Source organism: Vulpes vulpes, chromosome 9 (genome assembly GCF_048418805.1).
Source record: "Vulpes vulpes isolate BD-2025 chromosome 9, VulVul3, whole genome shotgun sequence".
Lineage (NCBI taxonomy): Eukaryota > Metazoa > Chordata > Mammalia > Carnivora > Canidae > Vulpes > Vulpes vulpes.
This window is the reverse complement of record NC_132788.1, coordinates 41,368,836-41,395,306: the sequence shown is the minus strand read 5'-3', so window position 1 is coordinate 41,395,306 and position 26,471 is coordinate 41,368,836. Positions and strand designations below refer to the sequence as shown.

Here is a 26,471-nt window from a genome sequence, read left to right as displayed (position 1 = left end):
ATCTCAGATGATATCAAAACCACTAATTCTAGAAATAAAATGTCAGATAGGTTAATGAGAGTGTATGAATAAAAATGCCTTGAGAATATTCCCTCGGTTTGGAGTATAAACGACTTTAAAGTCTTACAAATATTTGTAAGGAAGACCTCGCTATCATACACTGAAGTGAGTGAAAACCACTCAGTAAATTATTTCTTTAAAAATTGAGATACTTCTGCTGGAACCGTACTGCTTTTTAGTGGCTTACTTTCTCTTCCAGAGGCTTGGCTTTCAGCAAAACTTGTAGAACATTTTTAGTTCCATCTGAGATAAGATTTTTTTTTTAAGATTTTATTTTATCTATTTATTCATGAGAGACATACAGAGAGAGGCAGAGACACAGGCAGAGGGAGAAGCAGGCTCCATGCAGGCAGCCCGATGTGGGGCTCAATCCCGGGACCAGGATCACACCCTGAGCAGAAGGCAGATGCTCAACCACTGAGCCACCCAGGCGTCCCAAGATTTTTTTTTTAAAGTTTGTGAAACCTTAGGAAGATTACAAATATTTACCATGTAAATTAAGCAAGTCTTAAGAAAACATGAAAATTAAAGGAAGCCAGAATTAAAAAGAACAGTTCAGTAACATACTCATCCCATTGTTTAAGCGGGATTAGTCTCCAAAATATGTGTAATGAAAAGCAATTGTATTTCAAATTGTTTAATTTAGAAGGAAACTGATTTTGACAACAGAAACACAATGGTCAAGAATAGTGTTTTAATGAGCCTTAGAAAGTATGCTAACATGGCTTTCAAAAGTCAATTCCCCAATGATGGATAACTTAATCGCACACACTTGGCCATTTAAATCTTCAGAGGTCAGAGGGTTTGTATATATAATTGGTTACAAAGGCGGAGATCTCTCAACTTGCCTCTTAGGGAGGGAATTTATAAAGCACCATCTTTATAGACTGTTTAAAGGACTCCGGAAAAAAGTTCTCTATGTAGTTTCAGCTTCATAAACTGGATCAGTGTGAGCCTACAATTAACGTGGGAATCTTATCACACTCTGCCTGCCAATCTCATTTTATTTTTCCGGTTTTTATACACAAAGCAAATGGTATTTTGTCATTATTTGTAATAGATTATAAAGTTGAAGAATATATGAAGAGACCAAACATGGATTAGCTGTAGTAATGTTTTTGGCTTTTCCTTGCTGGATAGATAGGGTTAACATGCACTCTTGCCTGTCTGCCTCCTTGCTTGCTAGCCTTCCTCGTTTTATTACACATATATTTTAAGGCAGTATTTTGGATTCAAAATTAAAACCTCAGCACAGTGCATTTTTATGGTTACTTAATAACCTCACAACATACAACTCCATGATATACTCATTTTTTTTTTTTTTTCTGGAAAGAACTGTGTGTGAATCTGCAGATTAATTGTGTGACATAACAGATTATAGGCAGTGGCTACACTAAAATTTAAAAGTTCCAATTCCTGTTTTGTTTTAACCATTTTATGGCAAGTTCCTATATTGAATTGATGAAATGTTTCCATGTCTACTTTGGGATGCTTTCCTTCGTGATGGAACCCACAGGGTTCTATGTAAGTAACATGTCCATGAAATTCGGGTACCTGCTCCCATCGTCTCCAATAGATGACTGGCCCCTTGGCCTTGAGCAGTAATGGACACAGAGCATTTGATAAAATACTTGGTAGTAGATCAAACTGTAATCCTGATGTAATGCAGAATGGGGAAAACTTCAGGTTTTAAATTGTGGGTTGCACTTTTTTTTTTTTTTTTTAACTATACTGTACTTCCAGGCTGATAATCGTTTGCATGTGTAACCAAGCTTTAACCATTAAATTTTTTTTTTATTGAAGGATACTTGACATACAATGTTATGTTAGTTTCAGGAATAATTGTTTATTTAAAAATAATATGGAGGGGCACCTGGGTGGCTCAGTGGTTGAGCTTTTGTCTTAGTCTCAGGTCATGATCCTGAGGTCCTGATGGAGTCCTGCATGAGGCTCCCTGTGGGGAGCCTGCTTCTCCCTCTGCCTGTGTCTCTGCCTCTCTCTCTCTGTCTCATGAATAAATAAATAAAATCTAAAAAATAATAATAATATGGAGCTACCTTTGGCAGAACTGAAACTTGGATTTGTAAAGAAGATATTAGAGATTATAAGACTGATGCTAAGGCACTTCAAGCATTTTATTAATGCTACTACCATTCTTAACAATGCAGCTCCATGCAAGTGCTCTCTTGCCTGTAAACGTTGTCTCTGAACCTACTGCATTGTGTTAGAGCACTGTGATTCTAGAGAGGATGCACCAAGTGCTGAAAGATTAACAAAACAGTTACTTCTATTAAACCAAGTGTTGTGTATTTAATCCTACATATACTGCATGTGTTTTCATTGAAATGACACCTCTACTGAGCAATCCCTTTTCAGGTGTTCAGAACCAGAAATTTAATACATTCTGAATTTCAGGTGTTCATAGCCTGAAATTTAATACATTCTGGCCTGAAATAACTTGTGATTCAACATGAACAGTTGAATTATGAACAGTTGGTAATTATGATCTATTCTATATGAGGTGGCATCAGGCCAGTTTGCCCACAGTCCCCTGAACAGCAACACGGGGTAAGAATAGAGGCCAGCGGGGATGTGCTCCAAATGTAATGCATTTCCTGCTACTGATAGAGAAGCACTACCTAACAGACAAAATCTTTCTCTATGCCCTTTTAGGGTGTGAACATTGTTCTATTCCTCTCCCTTTGCATAACCAGTTGAAGGCCTGCCAGACTTCACTAAATACTTTACGAGCCATGTCTCGTGCCCTGTCAACCAGATCTTGACCCTTGCTCCAGGCAGCTCAGATAACTTCCATGACATCCTATGATAAATTGAAATGACATGTCGTTAGACAGCTCTGTGGAGGTGGTTTTTGAACTCATTCAATAAGAGAACAGTGGTGTGGGAGTAGAGCATTTTTGGGAAAAAGGTACCTCCTTGGTCGGCAGGGGATTTCTCACTAACCAACCTTAATTAACTCTGATGTCACATGAAAAGGAGCTGTGCATGGGTACAGGTCATTGGGAGGGTAGGCTCCTGATGGTAGCCCAGTGACAGGCCTAATGATAAATGAAGGCGCCCTGTTAAAGCATGACCCTCCAAGAAGCCAGTGTCAAGTAAAAAGCTAGAGAAGTACACTGAAGACGTGCCCCTCATAAACACCAATTGTAGGGATGTTGAAGTTTTTCAGAGTACTTTGGTAAGCATCTTAAACTACACAGAATTTTCTCTTCTAAATGACTTTCATTAAGGAAAAATGAGTAAAGCCAATAACTCATGCATGGATAGGTACAGACTGTCCAAGTTCTGATTATTTTAGACATTGGCCACATCATTTGCTAATAGCATGGTGTCCTTTATGCCTTGCACTGCAAGAGCTATTTATGGATTTTGTCAACTGTCAATTAAAATATGAGTTGTAAGACAGCTTTAAAACACACTATAGAAGAATTATTCAAATGAATATCTATAGCCAACGTTGACTACTGAAATTAAACATTTACATAATTTCTTCACTTGTTTTTTTACACTTGAATTCAAGACATAAATGCTATGTAAATGACTATCTTAAATTTTCTATTAAAACATGGAGATGAGACGCTTGGCATTTCAAATCTAATGATTTGGGGATTACTTTGAATAGCAAAAACTCTAAAGCAAGAAGCTAGTGAATTTTTTTTTTGAGGGTCTGTGTGGTAAAAGAGTGAGTTTAACATCAGGTAAAGATGTAAAGGACAATAGCAAGTTCCTGGGATTAGCAACTTTCTATAGCTTAAATGTATGGCTGCTGTAGCTACTTCAGCATCCAGTCCTTTGTGGATTCTGAAGAACAATAATACAATTACCCTAACCTAAAATAGCCGGTATTTGCCCATTCAAAAGTTGCGAATAATCTTATCAACATAAGGGATTAGTCATCAGTAAATCACAGCTTCATGCTCTTGCCAAATACACATCTATTTCCAAATTCCAGCTAAAAAGAGCTTTCCCTATGCCTAGAGCAATGGAGAATACAATTCAAACAACCCCCAAACATCTTTCACTTCTCTAACCGCTTCCCCCACACCTCAAAGTTGATGTATATGCAGAGAAAAGTGTGCGTCCAAGTAGATTGGTATGGACATGTGCCTGTCTATAGGTTAAAATCCTTTTTCCTTTAGGGTTTTCCTTGACTCAATGCCAATTCTTTTTGGGGAAAAAATAACATTTTGAAAACAAATATCATGCCTAATCATGAGACTCAAGCTCTGCTGCAAAACAAATCCCTGTGGCTTTCCTATCTTCGATGTGGTCTGTTGGTAGATGGTATGAACCCTTCAGTCTTTTTCCATCATGCTAAAAATGAGAGAGCGCAACATGCATATTATAATGCCCTCTGTCAACATGTGCACTGTCAGCTTAGCTAGTGGTGTGGTCTTCATTTAAGACAGCCATTCTAATAGTGCATTCGGTTATAAGGTTATAAGAGTATAAGGTTATACACTTCATATTACCTGAAAATTGCTTTCATAGAGGCACTACACAGAGGCTGAGACCAAGATTTAGCTTTTATTAAGCACTGGAACCCTGTAGAAATTAACATCCCAAACAAAAATTGTGGTAGTTTCTAGAAGTTTGGTTCACCTGCCATTGTATTCTTAACCTTTCTCCCAGCCTTGCCGCCAACCATAAAGATTCTATAAAATTTAGTCTGTGAGACTTAAGCTTTTAATAACCTACATCTTGGAGAAAGAATATCTTCTTTTATTATGAATTATGTTTAATTAACCTCACAAAACCTTGGTAAAGGCTCATGGTCTTAACATCAAATTTTGGAAACATGATACTTGGGGACTTTAATAAATAGATCATTTATCATGTAGGATTATGTACTATTGAAAACATGGTATGCAAAATCAAAGACAGATGCATCTCATTTGAAATAAATCTAATATACAAAGCTTTGTATTAAGAAGATAAATCAGAAGTGAATTTTTGTATAAAAGGAAGCACCAATAGCTTTCTTTGGAGAGCTGTAGCGGGATAATTTTCAATGTGATTCAGTTTGCTAAAATTCTAACTTAAATAGTTAAAATTCAAAATACTCCATTAGAAGTGACTTAAAATTAACATCAAAGTAAATTTCAAAGGTTGTAATTTGGAGAAACCATGAGGTTTTTTGCAAAATGCCTGCAAAACTTAAAAACCGATGTTATCGAGCATGAAAGAAAAATGATTTCTCCAAAATCAGCCTTCTACAGCTTTAAGCTGGAAAAAGAACTAGTATAACATCTAATACCAATTGGGTCATGTGTGGCAGCTAAGTTCAAAATAGCTCCATATTCTGTGTCTTCAATTTATCTTTGTGATTAGTCATAAGTTTTTCTTTTTTTAACGGTTTCATTAAGGTAAAATTCACATACCATAGAACTCGCCATTTTAAATTGCATAATTCAGTGTTTTTTAAATGTATTCAGAGTTGGGCAACCGCTCAACCGCTCTCTCATTTTAGAACATTTTCACTACCCTAGGAAGAAACCTCATACCCACTGTTGATCACTCCTCTTTTCCCTCTTCCCCCAGTCCCTCGCCACCACTAATGCACTTGCTGTTTCTGTGAATTGCTGCACTAGACATTTCATATAAATGGAATCGTATACCATGTGGCCTTTTGTAACAAGCTGCTTTTACTTAGCCTGGTGTTTTTGGGGCTCCTAAGAGAAATTTCTTTTCTCACAATCTGGAAGCTGGAAGTCCAATTTTAAAGTGTCAGCAGGTTTAATTTCTTTGAAGGCCTCTCTGCGTGTCTTATACATAGCTCCCTTCCCCTTGTGTCCTCAAAGTCTTCTCCTCTGCATGCACCAGCATATTTTCAAGGGTCATCTATGTAGTAGCATGCATATGTACCTCATTCTTTTTTATTGTTGAGTAATAGTCCATTACAAAATACTACATTTTGTTTATCCATTTGTCATTGATAGACATTATTAGGGTTGTTTCTACTTTTGAACTGTTATGAATAATGCTGCAATAGACACATATTTATTCACCAGTTCTTATGTGGACAGATGTTTTTAGTTCTCTTGGATAGATACCTAGGAGTGGAATTGCTAGGTTGTATGTTTAAACTGTGTTTAACCATTTGAGGAACTGCCCTACTGTTTTCCAAAGTGATCATACCACTTTGCAATCTGACCAGCATTATGTGAGGGCTCCAGTTTCTCCACATCCTCACCGGCACTTGTCATTGTCTGTCTTTTTTAATTTAATCTAACCTAGGAAGTATGAAGTGGTATCTCACTGTGGTCTCGATTGGCATTTTCCTGCATTTTTGCAGCATCTGTTCATGTGCTTATTGGCCATTAATCTTCTTTGGAAGAAGATCTCTTCAGATCCTTTGTCCATTTTTTAAAATTGAGTTATCTTTTTATTAGTCATAATTATTTTTTTGACGTGATTTCCAACTGGTATGTTGGTATCAGTTACTGTAATCTCAGGAATATTGAATTTTTAGGCTGGAAGGAATTCTAAAAATCTAAGGCCATTCCGCTCTGTTGGCAGATGAATAATCTGAGGCCTAAGTGCATACCTATGGCCACAACAGAGCTAGTCAGGAGCTGAACTGGGGAGATTACTGACTAAATCAGAAAGGGAAAAATGTAGATATTTCATGATTTATATTTGGATAAGGGCCCTTTCTTACAGGGAATAACCCTTTGATTTCAGTATGGTTGAGGTGAAAGAAGGAGTGGCATTTGGAAGGAGGAGGAGCTAGGGGGTTTATCTTGAAGTTGTATTCAAATAATAAGAACACTGTTTTTACTTAGATCAATAAAAACCACAGTTTTCTAATGACACTTCAAGTCTGACTTTAAGAGTCTTCTCTTAGTTTTAAAGTGATGGGCAAGGCTGTTGGGTTCATAATGATCTATTATGGCAGGAATTTGCTCTATTTGTATCCAGCAGAGTAGCTTTGAAGAACCAGCCTTAATCATTTGGGTTTTGGCTTTGATTGCGAAATAAAGCCATACTTGGACTTGTACTCACTCTCCCCACCGAAGTCAAAGAAAACACTCCATTTTGTCTAATGAAATGAGGGTGGAGTGGAGAATCGCGTCTTAGGACAGTCCGCATTGCGTATGTGCTTTCAAGTAGATGTTTGGTGTGTGGGGAAGGAAAGGATTTTTGTCAGAGGGTCATGAAGTTCTCTTCTCTTTCTACCTGTCTACAATATGGAACAGACAAACACTAAAGAAAATAGACGGGAATAATACCAATTTTGGTGCTCACCTAAATCCATGTACGCATACTAGTTTTTTAGTGATATTACACCACTGTGCTTGATAGTGAATTCTTTCTTTTTTCTTTTTTTAAGATTTTATTTATTGATTGGTGAGAGACACAGACAGGCAGAGACACAGGCAGAGGGAGAAGCAGGCTTCCTGTAGGGAGCCCCATGCAGGACTCGATTCCAGGACTCTGGGATCATGACCTGAGCCAAAGGCAGATGCTCAACCACTGAGCCACCCAGGTGCCCCTTGATAGCAAATTCTCATAAAGAAGCATGTGATAAAGCCTATGTCCATGGTCTGCATTGTTTTTTGTTTTGCTATTTAAATAATAATTTTCCTGACAGCAGGACATCTCCTTGCCTCTCATGATTGCAATAGTCCTCCCCATATGTGGGGGTTTGCTTTCCATGGTTTCAATCCCAGGCTGTCAGCTGTGGCCTGGAAGCAGCGATCCTCCCAACATAAGGTCAGAAGGTCATTAATAGCCTAATGCTCCGTCACAGTGCCCATGAAATCCCCGCTCACCTCATGTCATCACGTAGATATTTTATCATCTCATATCATCCTGAGAAGGACGAGTACACTAAGATATTTTGAGAGAGAGAAAGAGACCTCATTCATATAACTTTTATTACAGTATAATGTTATAATTCGTCTATTTTATTATCACTTATTGTTGTTAATCTCTTGCTCTGCCAACTTTATAAGTTAAACTATCATAGGTGTGTATGTATAGGAACAAACCTATGTATGTCAGCTTTGGTACTGTTGTGGTTTAAGGCATCCCCTGGGGCATCTTGGGATGTCTCCCTGCAGATAAGGGGAGACTGCTGTATATTGTAGTGGACTTTGATGAAAACAGTAGTTCACAGACCACCTAATTCACCAAGGGGACAATAATTTGTTTAAACTAGACTTTTAGACCACCGTGGCAAACAGTGGAAAGTTCTGATCCCCATCTGAGCTTTACAAGGGGAGAATCCCTGTTAAATGCTAGCACTCCACCCTTGGAAATAAAGTATCCTGTGGATTCACTTCTAATTGGGCAATGTGACTCTGAGCTACTTGCTGAGGATAGCAAACTGATTTTTACATGGCGTGACAATGTATATGGATATGTACATATTTATATCTCTACGTATATCTCTACTGAAATGGAGAAAGTGCTGACCTACAGTAGATACTAAAAAAAATGTTAAGTCAGATCTTTGTTACTCAAATGGGTATGTGGACATTAAATTGCCTTAAATAAGTGTTTTAAGGCCTAATGTGACTTGAGAGCATTTGAGGAATAATTATTTCACTTTCCTTTTTCCCCTATTAGTTTTCCTGTTGAACTGTAGTCTTGGCACCTCCGTTAATCTTTATGAGATTCTAGTTTCCTGTTAACTGAAGAATGATGGTATGCTCAGAGCATCCAGTTCCTTGGAAATAGCTTTCTTTCTACTTCTCTTTTCCTTTGTTTAATCAACTTCTTTAATCTAGCTTCCTCATTCTGGGTGCAAAATTCATTGATGTCAGTGGAGACTAATTATATAGCAAAATATTTTTCTTAGCATTTTCCACCTAAACTTTCCAATAACTGTTATTTTCTGTGTCTTATTTAACTGCTCAGTTGTGATGCTTGCTTTTGGTGGGAGGATGGAATAAGGAGTGCAGAAAGGAGCGTGTGGGTGGTGTACTCTTAAGGAGATCTTCTCTAGATGACACTTCCCTCAGCTGTGATTTGGGTGGGTCTTTGAGGTCAAAGCTTCTTTCTGATAACGGTCAGGAGTACTGGTTTTCTAGGATGCTGATAAAGATTCGTATGATTTGGAAATGAAATAGCAGGCAGTGGGGTTCATGTCATGTCATAAAAAGGGACACTTCTTTCCCCTGGCTTCTCTTGGATGAGAAAGCTCACCATCTGCACATAAACCACAGAGACATCCCGAAGTAATGCCAGAATTTTCTGCAGGAAATTTCGCTGGAATTTTTTTCTAGCACATGAACAACTACTCAATTAAATCTCCAGAGTTCTATGCCACAAAGAAGGGCAGAAATTATTCTAGCCTGGAAATTTTTCAGGATAGGTGTTATCAGTTGCTGGCTGTGGCTTTAGAAACACTTAGTATTCTCAAGGATCACTGATTTTGAGCTATATGTTGCCTCAGGAAACTCACATAGATGAGTAAAGTACAAAATCCTTCCCTGGGTACCTGAATGGGTTGACTGGTTCAATGAGGTTATTTGATAGACCAACTGGATCTATATGAAACAGTGATTTTAATTTAAATTAGTTAATATCAAGCCTTTTTTTTTTTCCTGGTAGTAATTTGATACCAGTAATTTGATACCAAGTGTATAAAAATTACTTTTTTACGTTAATTTATATCACCAGCAATACCAGAGATGGAGATTAAGTTAATGTGATGTCTTTGCAATTACATCTCAGCAAAATATTCTCTGACAGAAGTGGGGGAAAGCATTTCTGCTAGATGGCAGTGACTGGGCATCTGCCACACATCAGGTAGCATCACCACTTAGATGACACAGCGCTAAATCCACACACCATGCCTACAAGATAGATCATGGGTTTTCTGGTTTTATGCATGAGAATATTAAAGAGCAACAATTAAGGAATGCCAAGGCCATGTAGCTAGTAAATGGAGAAATTAAGCTTCAAACACACATTTTTAAGCTGAGTCTAGTTTTTGCGATTCTAGGACCCACAAATAACACTAGAGAGCACTGCTAGACTTAACCGTGGAATTTGACATGTGTATCTCATCTCACAGATCTGTGATCTAACATTAAAACCTAGAGGATTCAGCTCAGTCTTCTATCTTTAATTCTACTGCATGAACCTGTTTTTTAAGTAAAAAACTATTTCCTAAGATTGGCTCCAAGTTTGGCTTAAATTTTCTTCTAAGAATATCCATCTCCTAATGCTTGTCCCTGCTAATCCTGGGCCCCTGATCTCCTGCTTTTACCAGGCACCTGCAGCTGCCTTTGCAGGAGGAGGGAGAGGGGGCAGGGAGAGGCCAGAGAGATCCTTATTGATACTTATTGTGATGAGTCCATACCCAATGCCACTTCAGGAGAGGATCATCCTCTATAGCACCAGTGGCTCCCAGGATCATGGGACTGGAAATGTCAGAAACGGAGTCAGAGATCCAAGGTCATCTAGCCCAGCCTCTCATTTTATAGATAAGAGAACTGAGATCTGGAGAGAGAGGTAGCTTGGCTAGTAGCACACAGAGTCCCTAGGGTGGATATTATTATTATAGTGTGTAGAGATGTGTAGATTTCTAGGCACTTTTGCTTGGCTTATCTCATTATCTCACAGCATTCCCCATGAAGTATGCTTGTCAAATGTCACGTAGAGATGAATAGTTCCCTTTTTTCTGTTCCATTATAGAGGGAACTTGGAAATTATGTAAGACAAACCAAAAGGCTTCTAAAACTGATTTTGGTCTATAATTGGTTTTCCAAATGAAGAAGCTGGTTTAGAAAGAGAAATGACTCGCCCAAAATATCATGGCCTTACTAATCACTGAGCTATGTCTAGAACCCAGGAAATTTCTGTACTTTGTATTTGGAAAAAAATGATCGGCCAGGCCTGTATCCAGTTTTGAGTGACACTGACATTTAATCCTGAGAGTTGTTAATGCTACTTTATATTCCTAACATGGCTGCATTTAGAAACATGTTTTAATCTATTAATGTTCTAAATTAATGGGTTTGGGGATATTATTGAAATCATTTGGCAAAGTAGGATATATATTTGTGAACAAGGCTTGGACTAGAAAGACATTGTGAATTAAGAGAATTTAATATTACCATACCTTTTTGCATACACAAATAAGTTAAAGATTAAAAGTTACCTTCATGGAAAGATATGCCTTTTAAAAAGAGAGAGAGAAGGCAATTTGCAAATAATACATTTCCAAAATTTGTTTTCCAGGATCTAGTTCAGGCTCAAAATTAAAAGGTCCTGAACTGAGTTTAAAAGGCACCCAGCACGTCATGCAAGCAGGCCAGACACTGTATCTCAAATGTAGGTAAGTGACTGTTGGTTTGGGGATAACCTGATTGCCTTTTTATTTTATTTATTTTTATTTATTTATTTTTAAAGATTTTATTTATTCTTGAGAGGCACAGAGAGAGAGGCAGAGACATAGGCAGAGAGAGAAGCAGGCTCCATGCAGGGAACCTGATGTGGGACTCGATCCCGGGCCTCCGGGATTACACCCCTGGCTGAAGGCAGGCAGTAAACCACTGAGCCATCCAGGGATCTCCTGATTGCCTTTTTAAAGGCAAAATCAATTGTTCCCTGGTAGAGTAGAAGGGTTACCTCTCATAGAACAGAGTTGGGGACATGTGGGGTCTCTTGTAATCTGCAAAGTATCCAACTTCACAGGGAGATATTACTCAGGAGAAACAGGGAAGGGATGCCCTGAATGGAACATTTTTTGCATTTTTCTTCCGAGTTGTTTAAAAGCTTTCTAGATGTGTTGCTTCTCTGTAAAGAAGAGGACTACATTTCAAGGCCCTCAGACTAATAAGATGGATGCTTAGGACCTGGCCCCAGCCCTAACTGTGTTTTGTTTTCTTATCTGTGATTGCAGAGGGGAAGCAGCCCATTCATGGTCTTTGCCTGAAACAGTGAGAAAGGAAAGCAAAAGGCTGAGCATAACTAAATCTGCCTGTGGAAGGAATGGCAAACAGTTCTGCAGTACTTTGACCTTGAACATGGCTCAGGCAAACCACACTGGCTTCTATAGCTGCAAATATCTATCTATACCTGCTTCAAAGAAGAAGAAAACAGAATCTACAATCTATATATTTATTAATGGTAGGATTTCCATTTTCTACATTCCGTTTGTTATCACTTTGCAGTGGGTTATAAATCCACCCCGATCCCTTGGAAAGTGGGTATTCTGAGCAATGAAGGAAGTGGGCCAGGAAAGAGCTTCTGCCTGGAAACTGGTGGAATGCATTTTTAATGCATTTCTTGAGGGTCAATTTCAACCATGATTTTCAAGGACTGGTAGTCAATTGTGTGTTCCCTGAGGGAAGGACTCTTGTCTGTGTTGTTCACAGTTGTCTTTATGGTGCCTAGGATAGTGGCTGGCACATAGCTTTGTTGGATGAATAAATGAATGACACAACTTTAGTTCTATTTCTTAATTACCTAGAAGAGCAAAACAGAACAAAAGATGTTTGTGTTCTCTAATACAACTGTATTCTCTTTTATGTCAGAATTATTATGGTCCTTTCTACTAAATTTATAAATGTAATGTGGCTAATGTCCCTTGAATGTTACAAAATTGGTTCCAGTTGATAATGTATTATTTCATGTTCACTAAGCAAGTATTATTATGACACAAGAGCTGGCATGTATCATTATGTAGTAGAAAGGGGAAAAGATAGACATGAATCCTTTTTCAATCATAATTTTTATGATACGGTTTTTCACTCCTTGGAGAATGAATAGATGAAGTGATACTCAGAGGGAAGAAATGCCAAATCTTTAAAGAAATATAAGTTGAAATGGATCCCCGAGAAAGAATGAGGAAAATGGCCTGTCATTTTGTTCTCCTTCTTTATTAGTTCCAGCCAATTTCCCAAACTTATTGAATGGGATTTTAAAAAACAACAGAAAGACCTCAAAGCAAAATTAGTAGGCCGCTCAGGCACAAAATCAAATTAAAAGACAAACAGAACAAGCAACCACCGTGTCAGTAGCCTAAAGATACAATATATAGTGGGTCTACTGGCTAGTGAGTCTTTGCATGGGAGGCAATACAACAGAATTACGTTTTGATAGGATTCTTTTTCTTTTTCTTTTTCTTTTTCTTTTTCTTTCTTTTTTCTTTCTTTCTTTCTTTCTTTCTTTCTTTCTTTCTTTCTTTCTTTCTTCTTCTTTCTTTCTTTTTTTTTTTTTTTTAAATTTTTGAGATAAGGCAGTGAGGCAGTGTTTTTCCCAAGTATAACACATAATAATCCAGATTCAGAACTCCTGTTTTGGGAGACAGTAGAACAGTTGTGTGGTACTGCCAGGAACATCTTTTTAGCTTTTATCAGCCTGTTTTAGACCAAGCCACTTTCCTACCCCTTTCTTCCAAACCCTAGTTTTTACATTTTGCACTTTTCCAGGGGGCCAGATAACAACTCACCAGCAGTTTGCCATCATAGGAATGTCGCCAGTGTACTTCAAAGTAAGAGGGGGAGGTAGACCTGGGATCTTGGGGAAGTCAGCCCACCTCCATAGGAGGGAAGAGAGGCAGGAAATGGGGCAGGGTGGGAAAGATGCGGAGTAGGGGCAGAGACTTTCAGAGAGGTACTTTAGTGTCTCAGGGAGAAAGCAGACCCAAAGTTTGATGGTGGTGGAACAAGTCACATACTCAGCCATCTGTTCTCTTTTCCTAGCTCCACATAGTATGTTGTGTTCTTTCCAGCACTGGTGGAAGAAAGAAAATGCTTTGATTCCCATCTCTCTAGGAGGATAGGAGAAAATTCATTGATACTGAAATTCTCATAAAACTTTCTCCTGTGGGTTGATCAGTCTGACTTGCAAATCAAATATTTAAATGGGGTTTTTAAAAAAAAAAAACTTTTTATTTTTTTCCCTAAGAAATAACATTCAGCTATTTTCACCTTTACCTCCTACACACCTATTAAACTGGATTCTGGTTTTTTTTTTTTTAAGATTTATTTATTTATTCATTCATAGAGAGCAAGAGAGAGAGGCAGAGACACAGGCAGAGGGAGAAAGCAGGCTCCATGCAGGAAGCCCGATGTGGGACTCGATCTCGGGTCTCTAGGATCACACCCCGGGCTGCAGGCGGCGCTAAACCGCTGCACCACCGGGGCTGCCCTTAAACTGGATTCTGAATAGTAATGCTAGGTTTGTGGTCTTTCCTGATAGTGATGTTGATCTCACACTTTCCTGAAATCCAGGGGAACTGCGATATAATTTATTAAGCAACTGTAATGTAACTTTTGCACATAGCCTAACATTTTATGCATTTTTTATTTTCATTATTGTATCAATTCCTTTGAAAAAACTTGGCCTTATGCTTCCATTTTTATTGGATATTTACTACATTGCAGGTCGATGACTCAGAAGTGTCTCTAGGATTCATTAAACTTTAACCAGTTCCTGATATACAGCTGTGATTACTCACTAGGTATCAACTGGTTATCACATATTTATTACTGCAGAATATTTACTTTAGAGCTCATTTTTCTGTTTCCTGATAAGCATCTGTGGAAGTATTGGCTTTTCATTTTGATCGCCCAAGAAGATGAGTAACAGTGTTACATAAATCTTTTGAAAAAGATGTAGATTTGTAGTCTGATAGAGTTCCAAGAAAAAGAATCAGGCTCGTATAGCTTTGTCTGTGTAAAGCTAGCATGTGAATTATAACCAAAGTATTGTCTAGACATTGTTGACTGCCTGCTGTGTCATAGCACATTTCTCACCTGAGCACTGATTTGGACATAATATCTGATAACGTGGTGTGCAGAAAAACCAACTTCACCACTTCTGCATTACAGCTTATGTAAATCCACCAAGTTACTGACATAATACATGACATCAACTTAATTATTCATGTAATTATATTTAACCACTTTAATGACTGAATTGTTTGGTAAATTACAATTTCCTTTAATGTAATAACTTCTTACATCTGTAAAAAGTTTCGTTTAAGCAAATGGTTTTGTTTATATTATGCCATGTAATTTCCACAACAACCCCATGAAGAATTTGTCTCTTCATTTTACAAGTGAAGTACCTAAGATCCACTTCACTTTGAGGCTATGTGGGGAGCATCCAGAAAAGTTTAGCAGCAGAGCAAGATAGTCAGATTTTTCCTTTCAGATTCTCAGTGATTGGAGGAGATCCAGAGAGGGCAAGACAGAGGGAACAAGACCGGGACAGGGCTGTTGTGTGCATTGATGGAGGAGAGCCGGTGGTCCAAGGTCACTCTGGTAGATGTGCAGAAAGGAGAGAAGTTGGTGGGTTGGAGGGATTTAGTTGGCCTTGGTGGGTGGTTGGGCTGTGATGGATGAGGGAGAAGAGCCAGAGACAATTGGAATTCTGGAGGGGCACCTGGGCAGTTTCTTCCAGTACCCATAGCCAAGTAGAGTTTTGTCTCACTGAATTACCCTGATATGAAGACAGTCTTCCTCGTCTCTTGATCTATACCCTTGGGGTGGTCTTGACAAATGGCTGTTCAATGACAGTAGCTGAAAAATATTATATACATTTTAGAAAGTTGCTTATGTAAGATGAATGGAATCCCCCCATAATTACAGCTACAGAATTCTGAGTCATAAAGAAAAACAAATTGTAAAGCACTTCTAATGCTTTGCTAATTGCTAATTTAGAAACCTAAAAGGTTTCTAGATGAATGGTTATATAAGGGCTACTTAGGTGGTGTTCATCCCCTTTGCAGAGAAGGAATGCTTTTGCATGGCTTTTCTGACCCTCTAGTATACATGAGAAATTGGCTCCAACTCAGCCTTTCCTAAAAGTTGGAGGAATTCATTGAAATTACTGTTTTAATATATGAGTTGTGGCCATAAACTAAGAAAACTGAGCAGAAGAGTTTTTAATGGTATCTCCAAAGTATGTAATATTTTGTCAGCATCTCCGGTCTAGTTGGAAAGACCTTGAACTTAGCATGCTGAGCTCCCCACACGGTGAAGTCAGCCCGAATTCCTCCTCTCTCCACAACCAAGCCTTTCAGGACTCCTTAAGTATGATGTCTTCTCCTGAAAAATTATAATTGGAAAGGGAAAAACAATGGATGTGTGTGTGTAATCTTTGGGTGATTATCTTCTACCTCTTCCCTGTAAGAAAAACTCATCTCTTTTTTTCTGCTTTCCCTGATTGTTTTTCTCTCTAAGTCTATGAAAGCAAATGAGTTGGAGCATTTTCATAGCGAAGTTTTCCTCCATTGGTTCTCTCATTTGTGTCAAACTGATGAGATGTGCATAACAGCTCAATTTTAGGTAAAAAATAAATAAATAAATAAAGTTATTCTACACACTAGGTACATCATGGAGAAGTAGTATAAGGTTTTGTGGACTCGGATATTATGGGAGCAACAGGGAGCCTGGCTGGCTATGTCAGTAGAGCATGTGACTCTTGATTGTGGTGTCGGGAGTTCAAGCCCCACATTGCGCATAGAGATTACTTTTAAATAGTGTTTTCCAGATATTCTGGGAGGGAATGATCATTATGCCTTCACATTAAGTGAGAGAAAGCTCTACCTGGCTATGGGACCTCCAGCCAGTAAAAATACTAATGGCACAGATATTCTGAGTGTTATGAGCATAAACATGTGCTCATTTGTACAGCACTTCAGATTTTCCTGAAGAGCTTTTACATAATTATCTTTGAGATAAACTATGTTGGTATTGTTACTTCCATTTTATATATAAGAGAACCACTTCAGTGACCTTCAGAAGATAGAGCTAAGAAGATGACAAGCCAGAATGGGGATCTGGGTCAGGTCCCTAGCTATTTCCACTACACTGAAGTTTCAGCTACTAAACTAAGGGTCATTTTAATCTTTGAGAATAGTACAGTTATTAAATTTTTTAAATTTCAAAATTCGATTTTTCTTTATTCTTTCTTTTTTTTTTTTAAGTAATGATAGGTTAAGCTGGTGGCAGAGTGTTTTTCTGCGCAACAGACCTTAGAGAAACAAATCCTGATCCCAGGGAGCTTTGTGCTGTCACTTGTTGGGAACAGACCTTATTTGGGGGCCATCTGCACTCACTGTGTTCCACTGCTGGATTCTAGCTTGTGCAACGTGGGAAAGAGACATAGATCTCTATTGTACATACCAAGTTGATCAGGGCTTTCTAAAATGTACATCCCAACCTGGTAATGGTCTGTGGAATCAAATTAATGGGTTGTAATCAGCATTTTTTTTTTTTAAAAGCAGAATAGTATAGAAAATAACCAAGTATATTGCAAAAGGTAAGGATGAACATTGGGAAAACATTTTTAAATAAAACTTTTGTTTCCATCTTAGACATATATGCACACACATGCCTACATATATGTAAAATAAATGAGTGTATAATTGTGTGTGTGCATATGCGTGTAAAATGGAAACAAAAGTTTAAAGGGTGTGATGTGAAATGTATGTCTTATTGTGGAACTCAGTATAAATAAGTTAAAAGTTTCAAACTTATCCAAGTTTGAACAAGCCAACTTATGAAAGTGTTACCTGGTTTAGACAGGTTAGGTCATATCTATACTTTTTATTTAGGAAAACAGTACCAGTTATGTAAGCTTATATGATGTTTTTTGCATACCACTTCCAAAACAGAGTAGTGGAGAGAACTCAAGAGTGGAGGTAACCCTTCTCCTGTTGATGTGTCTGCACCACGCTTCATGGTTCCGTACACCACCTTCCTGAACTTGTGTTTCCCACCAATAGGTCTGCCCCTGGAGGTGACATCAGCAGATGGCATCTGTTTGCAGATGTGGATTACAAACCTGCTAGGCCCTGTTGCTTGTTCTGTGGGAAGCAAAAAGAGCAAAGTTAGGGATCTTAGGATTTTAGAGTCCCCATGGTTTAAGACCATGACTCAGAATAGATTTGTGAGCATTTTTAAATGCACAGGTTTCACTCTTTTGGAGAATAACTGTTGTCCGAAAGTGGGTCTTTCTAAGGAGTGAAGAGGACGACTCCAATAGTCCTTATTGTGGGCCCCAGTGCCATTTCCAGAATTCTACAATAAATGATCTTTTATAAAGAATTCCTGGGAACACTCTGGCCCATCCCTGTAGTCAGCTTTCTCAGAAATCTAGTGCAAGGTCAGTTTTTGCTGGGTTGTTTTTTTGTTTTTGTTTTTTTCATTTTGATGAAGTTATATAAAAGGGGAAAGAAATATTTCTAGGATTTAAAATATACACTGATGACACTGTTGATTGGAATGACAGATTTTTTTCCTTGGGAAACAGACCCCTCTACCTCCCAGCTCTGGACTCCCTCTAGGGTGCAAGCATGAGGGAGATTATCCATTCTGTAGTCACTGGGGGCAGCTGATTAGGACCACATGGTGAGAGTTTAGAGAACAGTAACTTTATTCTTATCCATTCGCCTTTCCAGCTCTGTGAAAATTTGATAGAAGTCCTTTTTGGTATCTTCAAGTCCTGCCATTTCCGATTTTCTTTTTAGAAACATTTTTGTCATTAGACACCACGGGTCTTTGGCCATAGAAAATGCTTACATGTTATTGGGGTGGAAGCCACTCCTGTCAGTGGATTTGTGGACAATGAGGAACATTGCATCTTCTTTCCTCGGCACCTACCTCAGACCTCTGTTTACCTAGTGTATTCCTAGGAATTCCACCTTAGCACTTGATGGTATCTGCCAAATGTTCGGTTCTTCCTTCAGAAAGAGCATTTTCTGATGCTCCCTAGGCTCCCTATCAGAAAATTTGAGTATGCCAGCTGGCTAAGCTTTGCTATACAATTGTATATCACAAGGCATCGAGTACAACTACATAAATACTAAAAAATAATCAGAATGAACATAGCCTTGAGTGAGCCATTTAAATGCAACCTAAGACTTTGAGAAGTTAACAAGTGAGGTACACTCATGAAATCTCAAGATGGCAGTGAAGTCCAAAGGCAATAAAATTGACCACACCCTCTCTTTCCTTCTACAATCAAGAAATGTGAAAAATGTTACTTCAAAATTTTATGGTTTTGAAGATTTTTAAAAAGCTCCTTTAAATCATCTTATAGGAAGAATGAGCAAGGGACTTTTTCAGGAGAAATCTCCTTAAGCTGAAAAGGCTTAAGTTTCTGACATTTTGTAACTTCCTTTAACAATGATAATGAAATGCCTGCTCTGCCTGGAGACCCAGAAAAGATCTGTTTTGATCTTTATTGTCCTTGCAGTTCTAATACTCTTAAGTTTTCCCCTGCTATTTAAAGTATTCATTGTTTTGTCATCTGTTGCAATTTGCTGGGTTGCCTTGGCATCATCTTGGCTCAGAGACTGCTCTACTCAAAATTGGTGACTTACTACATCCATAAACACCCTGCCTTCCCTCATCAGATGTCAACCAGTGAACTGTAGTTGAAACCACACGATCTGGTTCAGATTAGGTTTAAATCCCTGTTCTGATACATGTTAGGTCTTTGACTTCATACAAATTCCTTAGGAAGAATAATGGTTAACACTGAGGTCTCACTCACTGAACACCACTGTGAGCACTGTGCATAACATGACGGTTTTCATTTCCTCCACAGCCCTCTGAATAATGCTGTCATTTTACCTCTACTTCACAGAAAGGTTAAGTATCTTGCTCACATAAGTGGTCCCGGAACAAGTGCACAGTAGAGAGGACAACAAAGTTTTTGCTCTTCCCCACCTCTAACAGTTCATACCTGTGAAACATTTAGTTTTAGTGTTTGGCTTGTCATATGCACTGTGTTTACTGGGCTGGCTGCTATGCTCATTAAAACGATCAACTTCAGAGCCCTGGCTTCCTCACCTGTGAAATGAGAAGAGGACTACATCTCAGGGTTGTCAGGGGATCAAATGAGACAATAGGGCATAGCTCTGTGCCTGTACTTAGGAGGATCAGTCAGCAGTAATCACTTTGCCTGAAAGGCACCGTGCTGGGCAGAACAGAAATTACAAAGATGGTACACTTAACCCCTTCTCAAGGGGCCCATGATTGTTCGGGCCAATGAAATCTGTTACAATGAGCCAATAGTAAAGCATTATGGGAAAGAGCAGTAAGAGGAACGTAGACTAGGGCCCTCTGCCTGGGACACTTGTCCCTTCCCCACACTTCCATCCAGCTCTTCCTCACCAGCTTACTCTTTCTTTTTGGGCCTCAAGTTAAACATCACCCCTTCTGGGCACCTCCCCCAGATTCCCCTAAACTAGGTTTGGTGCTCCTGCTGCTGCCCTACTCTGTTTACCTTTCTCCACTGCTCTCACCTACCCCCTATGCCTTTCTCACTCTGCTACCTCAGCACCCAGCACAGGGGCCCATACATAGGAGGTACTCAAGAATGTTTGCTAAATGAAAGAAACATAGGATTTTTCGGCTAGGTTAGCCTTACCTCATCTCCTGGACTTTGATGAGGAAATTCAGGGCATGCTGAGTAAGTAAATCTAGGGGCAGGACTCACTTGTCATGTGGCAGAATATGATCCAAAAAGTTTCAGGCTGCCTTAGAACAGTGAACTGGGATTAACAAAAAAGGGGATTTGACAGAAATAAGTTAAAGTGTGGCTTGCAAAACCCACTAACTGCCTGGGACCTCCCCCATCCAGGGGAGGCTGTGGCTGAGAGAGCCCATGTGTGATAGACTCCACATTGGCCAAAGCAATGAATCCGATCTTGGACTGCATTAATAAATACGTAGCATTCACAATAAAGGTGGTGCCAGCCTTACCATTTAGTCCACATTTCAAGAAGATGAAAATGGGAATTCCAAGCAAATTGCTCCACCTGTCTAAACTTTATTTTCCCTATCTGTAAAATGGGCATCTGCCTCCTATGTTTGTGAGCTGCAAATAAGTGGATGACTTTATTATCCTCATTGGGAAGGAACAACTAAAGAAAGGAATAGAAATGTTTAAAGAAGAATGGGGTGGGAAAACGGGAGACATATATTAATGGTCTCCTTCAAAGTTTTCTTAAATGAAAAGAGACTAAGCTTCTTTGACTTTATGAACCTAGATGGCAGTTCTGCCATCTAAGAATGAAAAAAAAGACAGGCAGCCTTCAGTTTGACATGAGGAAACACTTTCTAACATCTAAACTATCCAAAATGAACTGTCTTGGGACATGCTGCATTCGTGTGTCTAGGTATTCAAACATAGGACAGGGGATCAGTTGGTGGGTCTGGATGAGATGATGCCTCTGGGTCTTCCCACTGTCGAGATTTGTTTAGGACTTGGTGTGTGTCACTGTCATTTATTGCTATCTGGCTCAGGTTCATTACCTATATCATCTCATTTCATCCTGATAACACAATGGAATAAATTCCAGTGTAAGTTTCCTTTTACGGAAAAGGATAAATTCGATATTGTGCTTGAGGTTGCATACTTTGTAAGTGACCAACTCAAGCTTTGGACCCAGATCTAGGCGACTCTGAAGTCCCCACTCTTTCTAACATGGTCTTGCCAGGGCTTCCGCCCCACCCCCTTCGGAGCTCTGTGTGCAGTATGAACGGAGTGGGGGCAGGTGGTGTGTGGTGCAGGCTTGCAAACTGGAAGTGTGTGGGCCAGATTCAGCTGACATACGTTTTGATTGGCAGGCAGAGTGCTTTTGGCTGCCAATATTTAATAATTGGAGGAGTTCACATAAAAACCTGATTCCCTACTTATCTTTAAAAACTGGACATTAGCCATACTGGCCTTTATTCCACTTGGCAACAACTGGCAGCCACAAGCGAGGACTACCTCTTTCAGACCAGCTCCCATACTCTCAAACTGCCAGCTTTCTCTCATCCTGCTACTCCACTCATTCGCCTTCCTCGCCCAGCCCAGCCCGCCCAGGAATATCAGTGTGCCACACCCAGTGTGAACATTTCAAGGGAATGAATGGCAAATCATAAGTTTGGGAATAGGAATGTACTCACTGTACTTTCTGGATGAGGAAGCTGAGCCCCAGAGAGTCGCATGGTAGCACAAGTCATCAGTGGAGGACCTGAACAGAGCCCTGGCTCCCAGCTCCCCATGGCCATGACCATGGAAGGAATGTTTTGCCTGGTAGCTGCTCCCTGGGAGGACCTGTGACCCTGCTAGAGAGGAGTGTGACTGAGCTCCCCCTGTGCTTGCCCATTGTGCCCTTTGAAGAAATTCCTCCATGAAAGTCTTCATAAAACAGGACTTTCTCTGGTTTGACTGCTCTTGGTTAGGAGGGGGCTGACACAGAGGCCACCAAGGGAGCACTGGCACTTGATAACAGGGCCAAGCTTGATTTTTTTTTTTTTAAGATTTTATTTATTCATGAGAGGCACGGAGAGAGAGAGAGAGAGAGAGAGGCAGAGACACAGGCAGAGGGAGAAGCAGGCTCCATGCACCAGGAGCCCGACATGGGACTCGATCCCGGGTCCCCAGGATCACACCTGGGGCTGAAGGCGGCGCTAAACCGCTGAGCCACCGGGGCTGCCCCAAGCTTGATTTTAATAGTGAGAATTTCTTATCAGTCTGTTGTTTTGTATTTCCAAGTTCTGCCAGGAGATTCATGCTACCCCTATCTCTGTGCCACCATTTTTCCTCCCACTGGGGTGGATATTTGAAGGTGGTTTTGCTTCCAAGTCATTCAGGAGGGTCGGGGCCAGATTTTGGTGTGGTGGAAAGAGAATGGTCTAGAAGCAGGAAACCTGAATTCAGTTTTGGCTCAGCCATTCATAATTATTCCTGTGCCTTCTCTCTGGACCTCAGTGTCCTCTTCTGTAACATGAGAGGCAGTGTTAGGATATCTTAGAAACTTCTTAACAGTTTTACAATTTGATGATTCAGAGGCAGAACTGTGAATAATAGGACTTGGGACATGGCCAAAATCTTGGCAGTAGAAGAAAGAGTTACAGTAGTCCTTCAGAGCTCCTTGCTTCTTCCTCTCCTTTCTCCTTTATTTCTGCTTCGTTTCCTTCTTTCCTTCCTCCCTGTTTTTCCTTTCTTCCATCTTTCCATCTGTCTTTCCTTCCTTCCATCCATTCTTCCTCATTCCTTTCCCACCCTTCCTCTCTTCCTTCCTACCTTCTTTCCTACCTTCCTTTTTTCCTTTCTCTTTCTGAGATGCTTCAGTTGATCAAGATGCAGAGCTGACTGAGGTCATTCATCTAAGGAGCTCTGCGTAAACACCCCAGTCAGCGAGGTTCCAGGGCATACGGAACATCTGACACCTTCTCTGCCTTCCTGGGTCTTAGGGTCAAACTCACCATCTACTCAGCACTCCACTCTTTATATCTTCAACTAACTTATTTAGATCTTAGCTGGAATTTTTTAAAATGATTGTTCCTTTCCTTTAAGGCAACATTTAGGGACACCTAGGAGGCTCAGTGGTTGAGCATCTGCCTTCGGCTCAGGTCATAATCCCAGGGTCCTGGGATTGAGTCCTGCCTGGGAGCAGGAGCCTGCTTCTCCCTCTGCCTGTGTCTCTGGCTCTCTGTGTCTTTCATCAGTCAATAAATAAAATCTTTTTAAAAATAAAATAAACAATTTTAATTTTAGGATAGCATCTTCAGTCTGGGACACAATGACCTTTCTCTATTTGCTTTGCTCTAATAGAAGCATTTGTGTACAGTATCTATCTAGATGGCACAAGCTGGTAGCTGATATTCCTAGGTCAGCTTCTCCAGGATTTTTCTCACTTTTGAATCTGGATACTGATCCACCACTAGTGGTAACTGTGTTATATCTTTAGGGTTGATGGTAAACTACAGGTAAGGTAAACAAATGATACTCCTTTGGAAAATCAGGAAATACTCATTTGGAAATACTCATTTGGAAAATCAGGAAATACTTAATTGTATACTCTGTGTGGACTGTCATCCTCAGACACGTTAGTCAAGTGACTTCTCTAAATAAGACAGAGATGTTTCACTGTGTTCTCCGCTGACCTGGAGCTGCTAAGGAGAACAGGACATATTTACAGTCAGAATGACTATGTCACAGGGGAAAATTCAATTTTTCACGAATAGCCCACCTGGATGCAAAGGGGAGCAGGAGAAAAAGGTTGCAAAGACCCATAACATGAAGAGTTTGCACTGGATGATCAGGCTCAAAAAACAGTGTCTCACCGTTTCTGAGAAAGAGTCCAAAATTCTGGTTTTTTTCAAATAAGTTTTTTGGGATCTAATTCACATACCATACAATTCCCCCATTTAAAAGTGTACAATTTAATTGTTTTCAGCATGTATTTTTTTTTTAAGATTTTATTTATTTATTCATGAGAGACACAGAAAGAGAGGCAGAGACATAGGTAGAGGGAGAAGTAGACTCCCTCCAGGTAGCCTGATGCAGACTCAGTCTCAGGCCCCCGGGATCATGACCTAGCCAAAGGCAGATTCTCAACCACTGAGTCACCCAGGCATCCCTAGTTTGCAGCATATTGACAGATATATGTAGCCACTGACACCATCGGTTTTAGGACTTTTCATTATCTCAAAAAGAACCCCTGTAGAATTTAGCTATCACCCCTTTTCTGTCCTTACCTCCCAGCCCAAAGCTACCACTAATAAATTTTCTGTTCCTATAGATTTGTCTTTCAGGATATTTCATATAAATAGAATAAAATATATGGTATTTTATTATTAAATATGTAAGTATATGCTGGCTTTTTTCACTCAGCATGTTTCAGAGTTCATCCATGTTGTGTTGTACCATGTGTGAGCACTTTATTTCTTTTTGTTACCGGATGATATTCCACGGTATGGATCCACCACACTTTAGGTATCCATTTATCAGTAGGTGGCCATTTGAGTTGTTACCCTCTTTTGACTATGACATTCATATACAAGTTTTTGAGTGGACCTAAGTCTTCATTTTCTTGGGTCGATCCCTAGGGGAGGAATTGCTGGGTCATTTGGTAATGCAATGTTTAACTATTGGAAGAAATGCCAGATTGTTTTCCAAATTGGTTGCACCATTTAACATTCCCAGCAACAGGGTTGCAATTTTTCCAAATCCTTGCCAGTACTTGTTATTGTAGGTTTTTAAAAAAACTATTATTATAGCCATCCAGTTGAGTGTGAAGCGGTATCAGTTGTAGTGTCTGTATTTCCCTGATGACGCGTGATGTTGAGCATCTATTCATGCGTTTATTGGCCATTTATATATCTTCTTTGGAGAAAGGTCTATTCAAAGCCTTTTTCCAGTTTTTAATTTGGCTATTTTTCTTTGTTATTGAGTTATAAGAGTACTTCAAGTTTTTATCACTAATAATATATATTACTATATCTTATATATTTAAATATATTTAATATCATCTAGATATATGTTATAGATACATATAAATGTCTACATTTTTTTTAAAGATATAATTTATTTATTCATGAGAGACACACAGAGAGAAGCACAGACACAGGCAGAGGGAGAAGCAGGCTCTATGCAGGGAGCCTGACATGGGGAATCTATAGATTATTTTGTGGAGTAATACTCCATCTGTTAAGATGGATACTGCCATCTTAACAGTATCAAGTCTTCAATCCATGAACATGGGATGTTTTTTCATTTGTTTATGTCTTTAAATTTCTTCCCACCATATTTTTGTAGTTTTCAAGTATAAGTTTTACACTTCTTATGTTAAATATATTCCTAAGTACTTTATTCTTTTTGAAGCTGTTATAAGTGGAATTGTTTTCTTAGTTTCATTTTCCAATTGTTTATTGCAAGTATGTAGAGATATAATGCACTTTTGTATGTTGTTCTTGGGTCCCACAATCTTATTGAATTTACTTACTAATTCTAATAATTTTTTTTAGTGAATTCCTTAGGATTTTCTGTATACAAGATTGTGTCATCTGAAAATAGAGAAAATTTTACCTTTTCTTTTCAAATCTGGATTTCTTTTTCTTGCCTTATTGTGCTGGCTAGAATGTTTATTGCATTATTCATGATAGCTGTTAAGCCTCTAGTGTAATGTCCAATAGGTGTAGTGAGAGTGGCCGACCTTGTCTTGTTCTCAATCTTAAAGGGAAAGCATCTAGCATTTCATCATTAATATGACATTAGCTCTTAAGGGTTTTTTTTTGTAGATGTCCTTAAGAGGTTGAGGAAGTTCCCTTCTATTACAAGTTTGTTGAATATCGTTATCATGAATATCATTTGGATTTTGTTAAATGCTTTTACTGCATCTATTGAAATGACTGTGTGCCTTTTGATTTGTATTCTATTGATATGGTATATTAATGACATTGATTTTTTGGATGTTAAATCAATCTTGCATTCCTAGAACAAATCCCACTTGGTCGTGGTGTATCATTTTTTATATGTATTCAGTTTGCTAATGTTTTGTTGAGCTTTTTTGTATCCACACTCACAAAGATACTGATCTGTGGTTTCCTTGTGTTGTCTTTGGTTTTGGTATCAGGGTAACACTGCCCTCAGAATGAATTGGGAAGTTTTCCCTTCTGTTATTTTATTTTATT

The 26,471-nt window shown here is 39.0% G+C and overlaps 1 protein-coding gene across 2 annotated transcripts in view; it reads left to right on the top strand.

The window, feature by feature from the left end:
• The window catches only part of FLT1 (fms related receptor tyrosine kinase 1), a 175,718-nt gene that overhangs the window by 14,973 nt on the left and 134,274 nt on the right, over positions 1-26,471 (top strand). For both annotated transcript variants that reach the window (XM_072719891.1, XM_072719890.1), the window contains exons 2-3: positions 11,278-11,374; positions 11,942-12,168. In XM_072719891.1, coding sequence (XP_072575992.1) covers positions 11,278-11,374; positions 11,942-12,168 — 324 coding nt within the window. The remainder of the gene's footprint in view (positions 1-11,277; positions 11,375-11,941; positions 12,169-26,471) is intronic.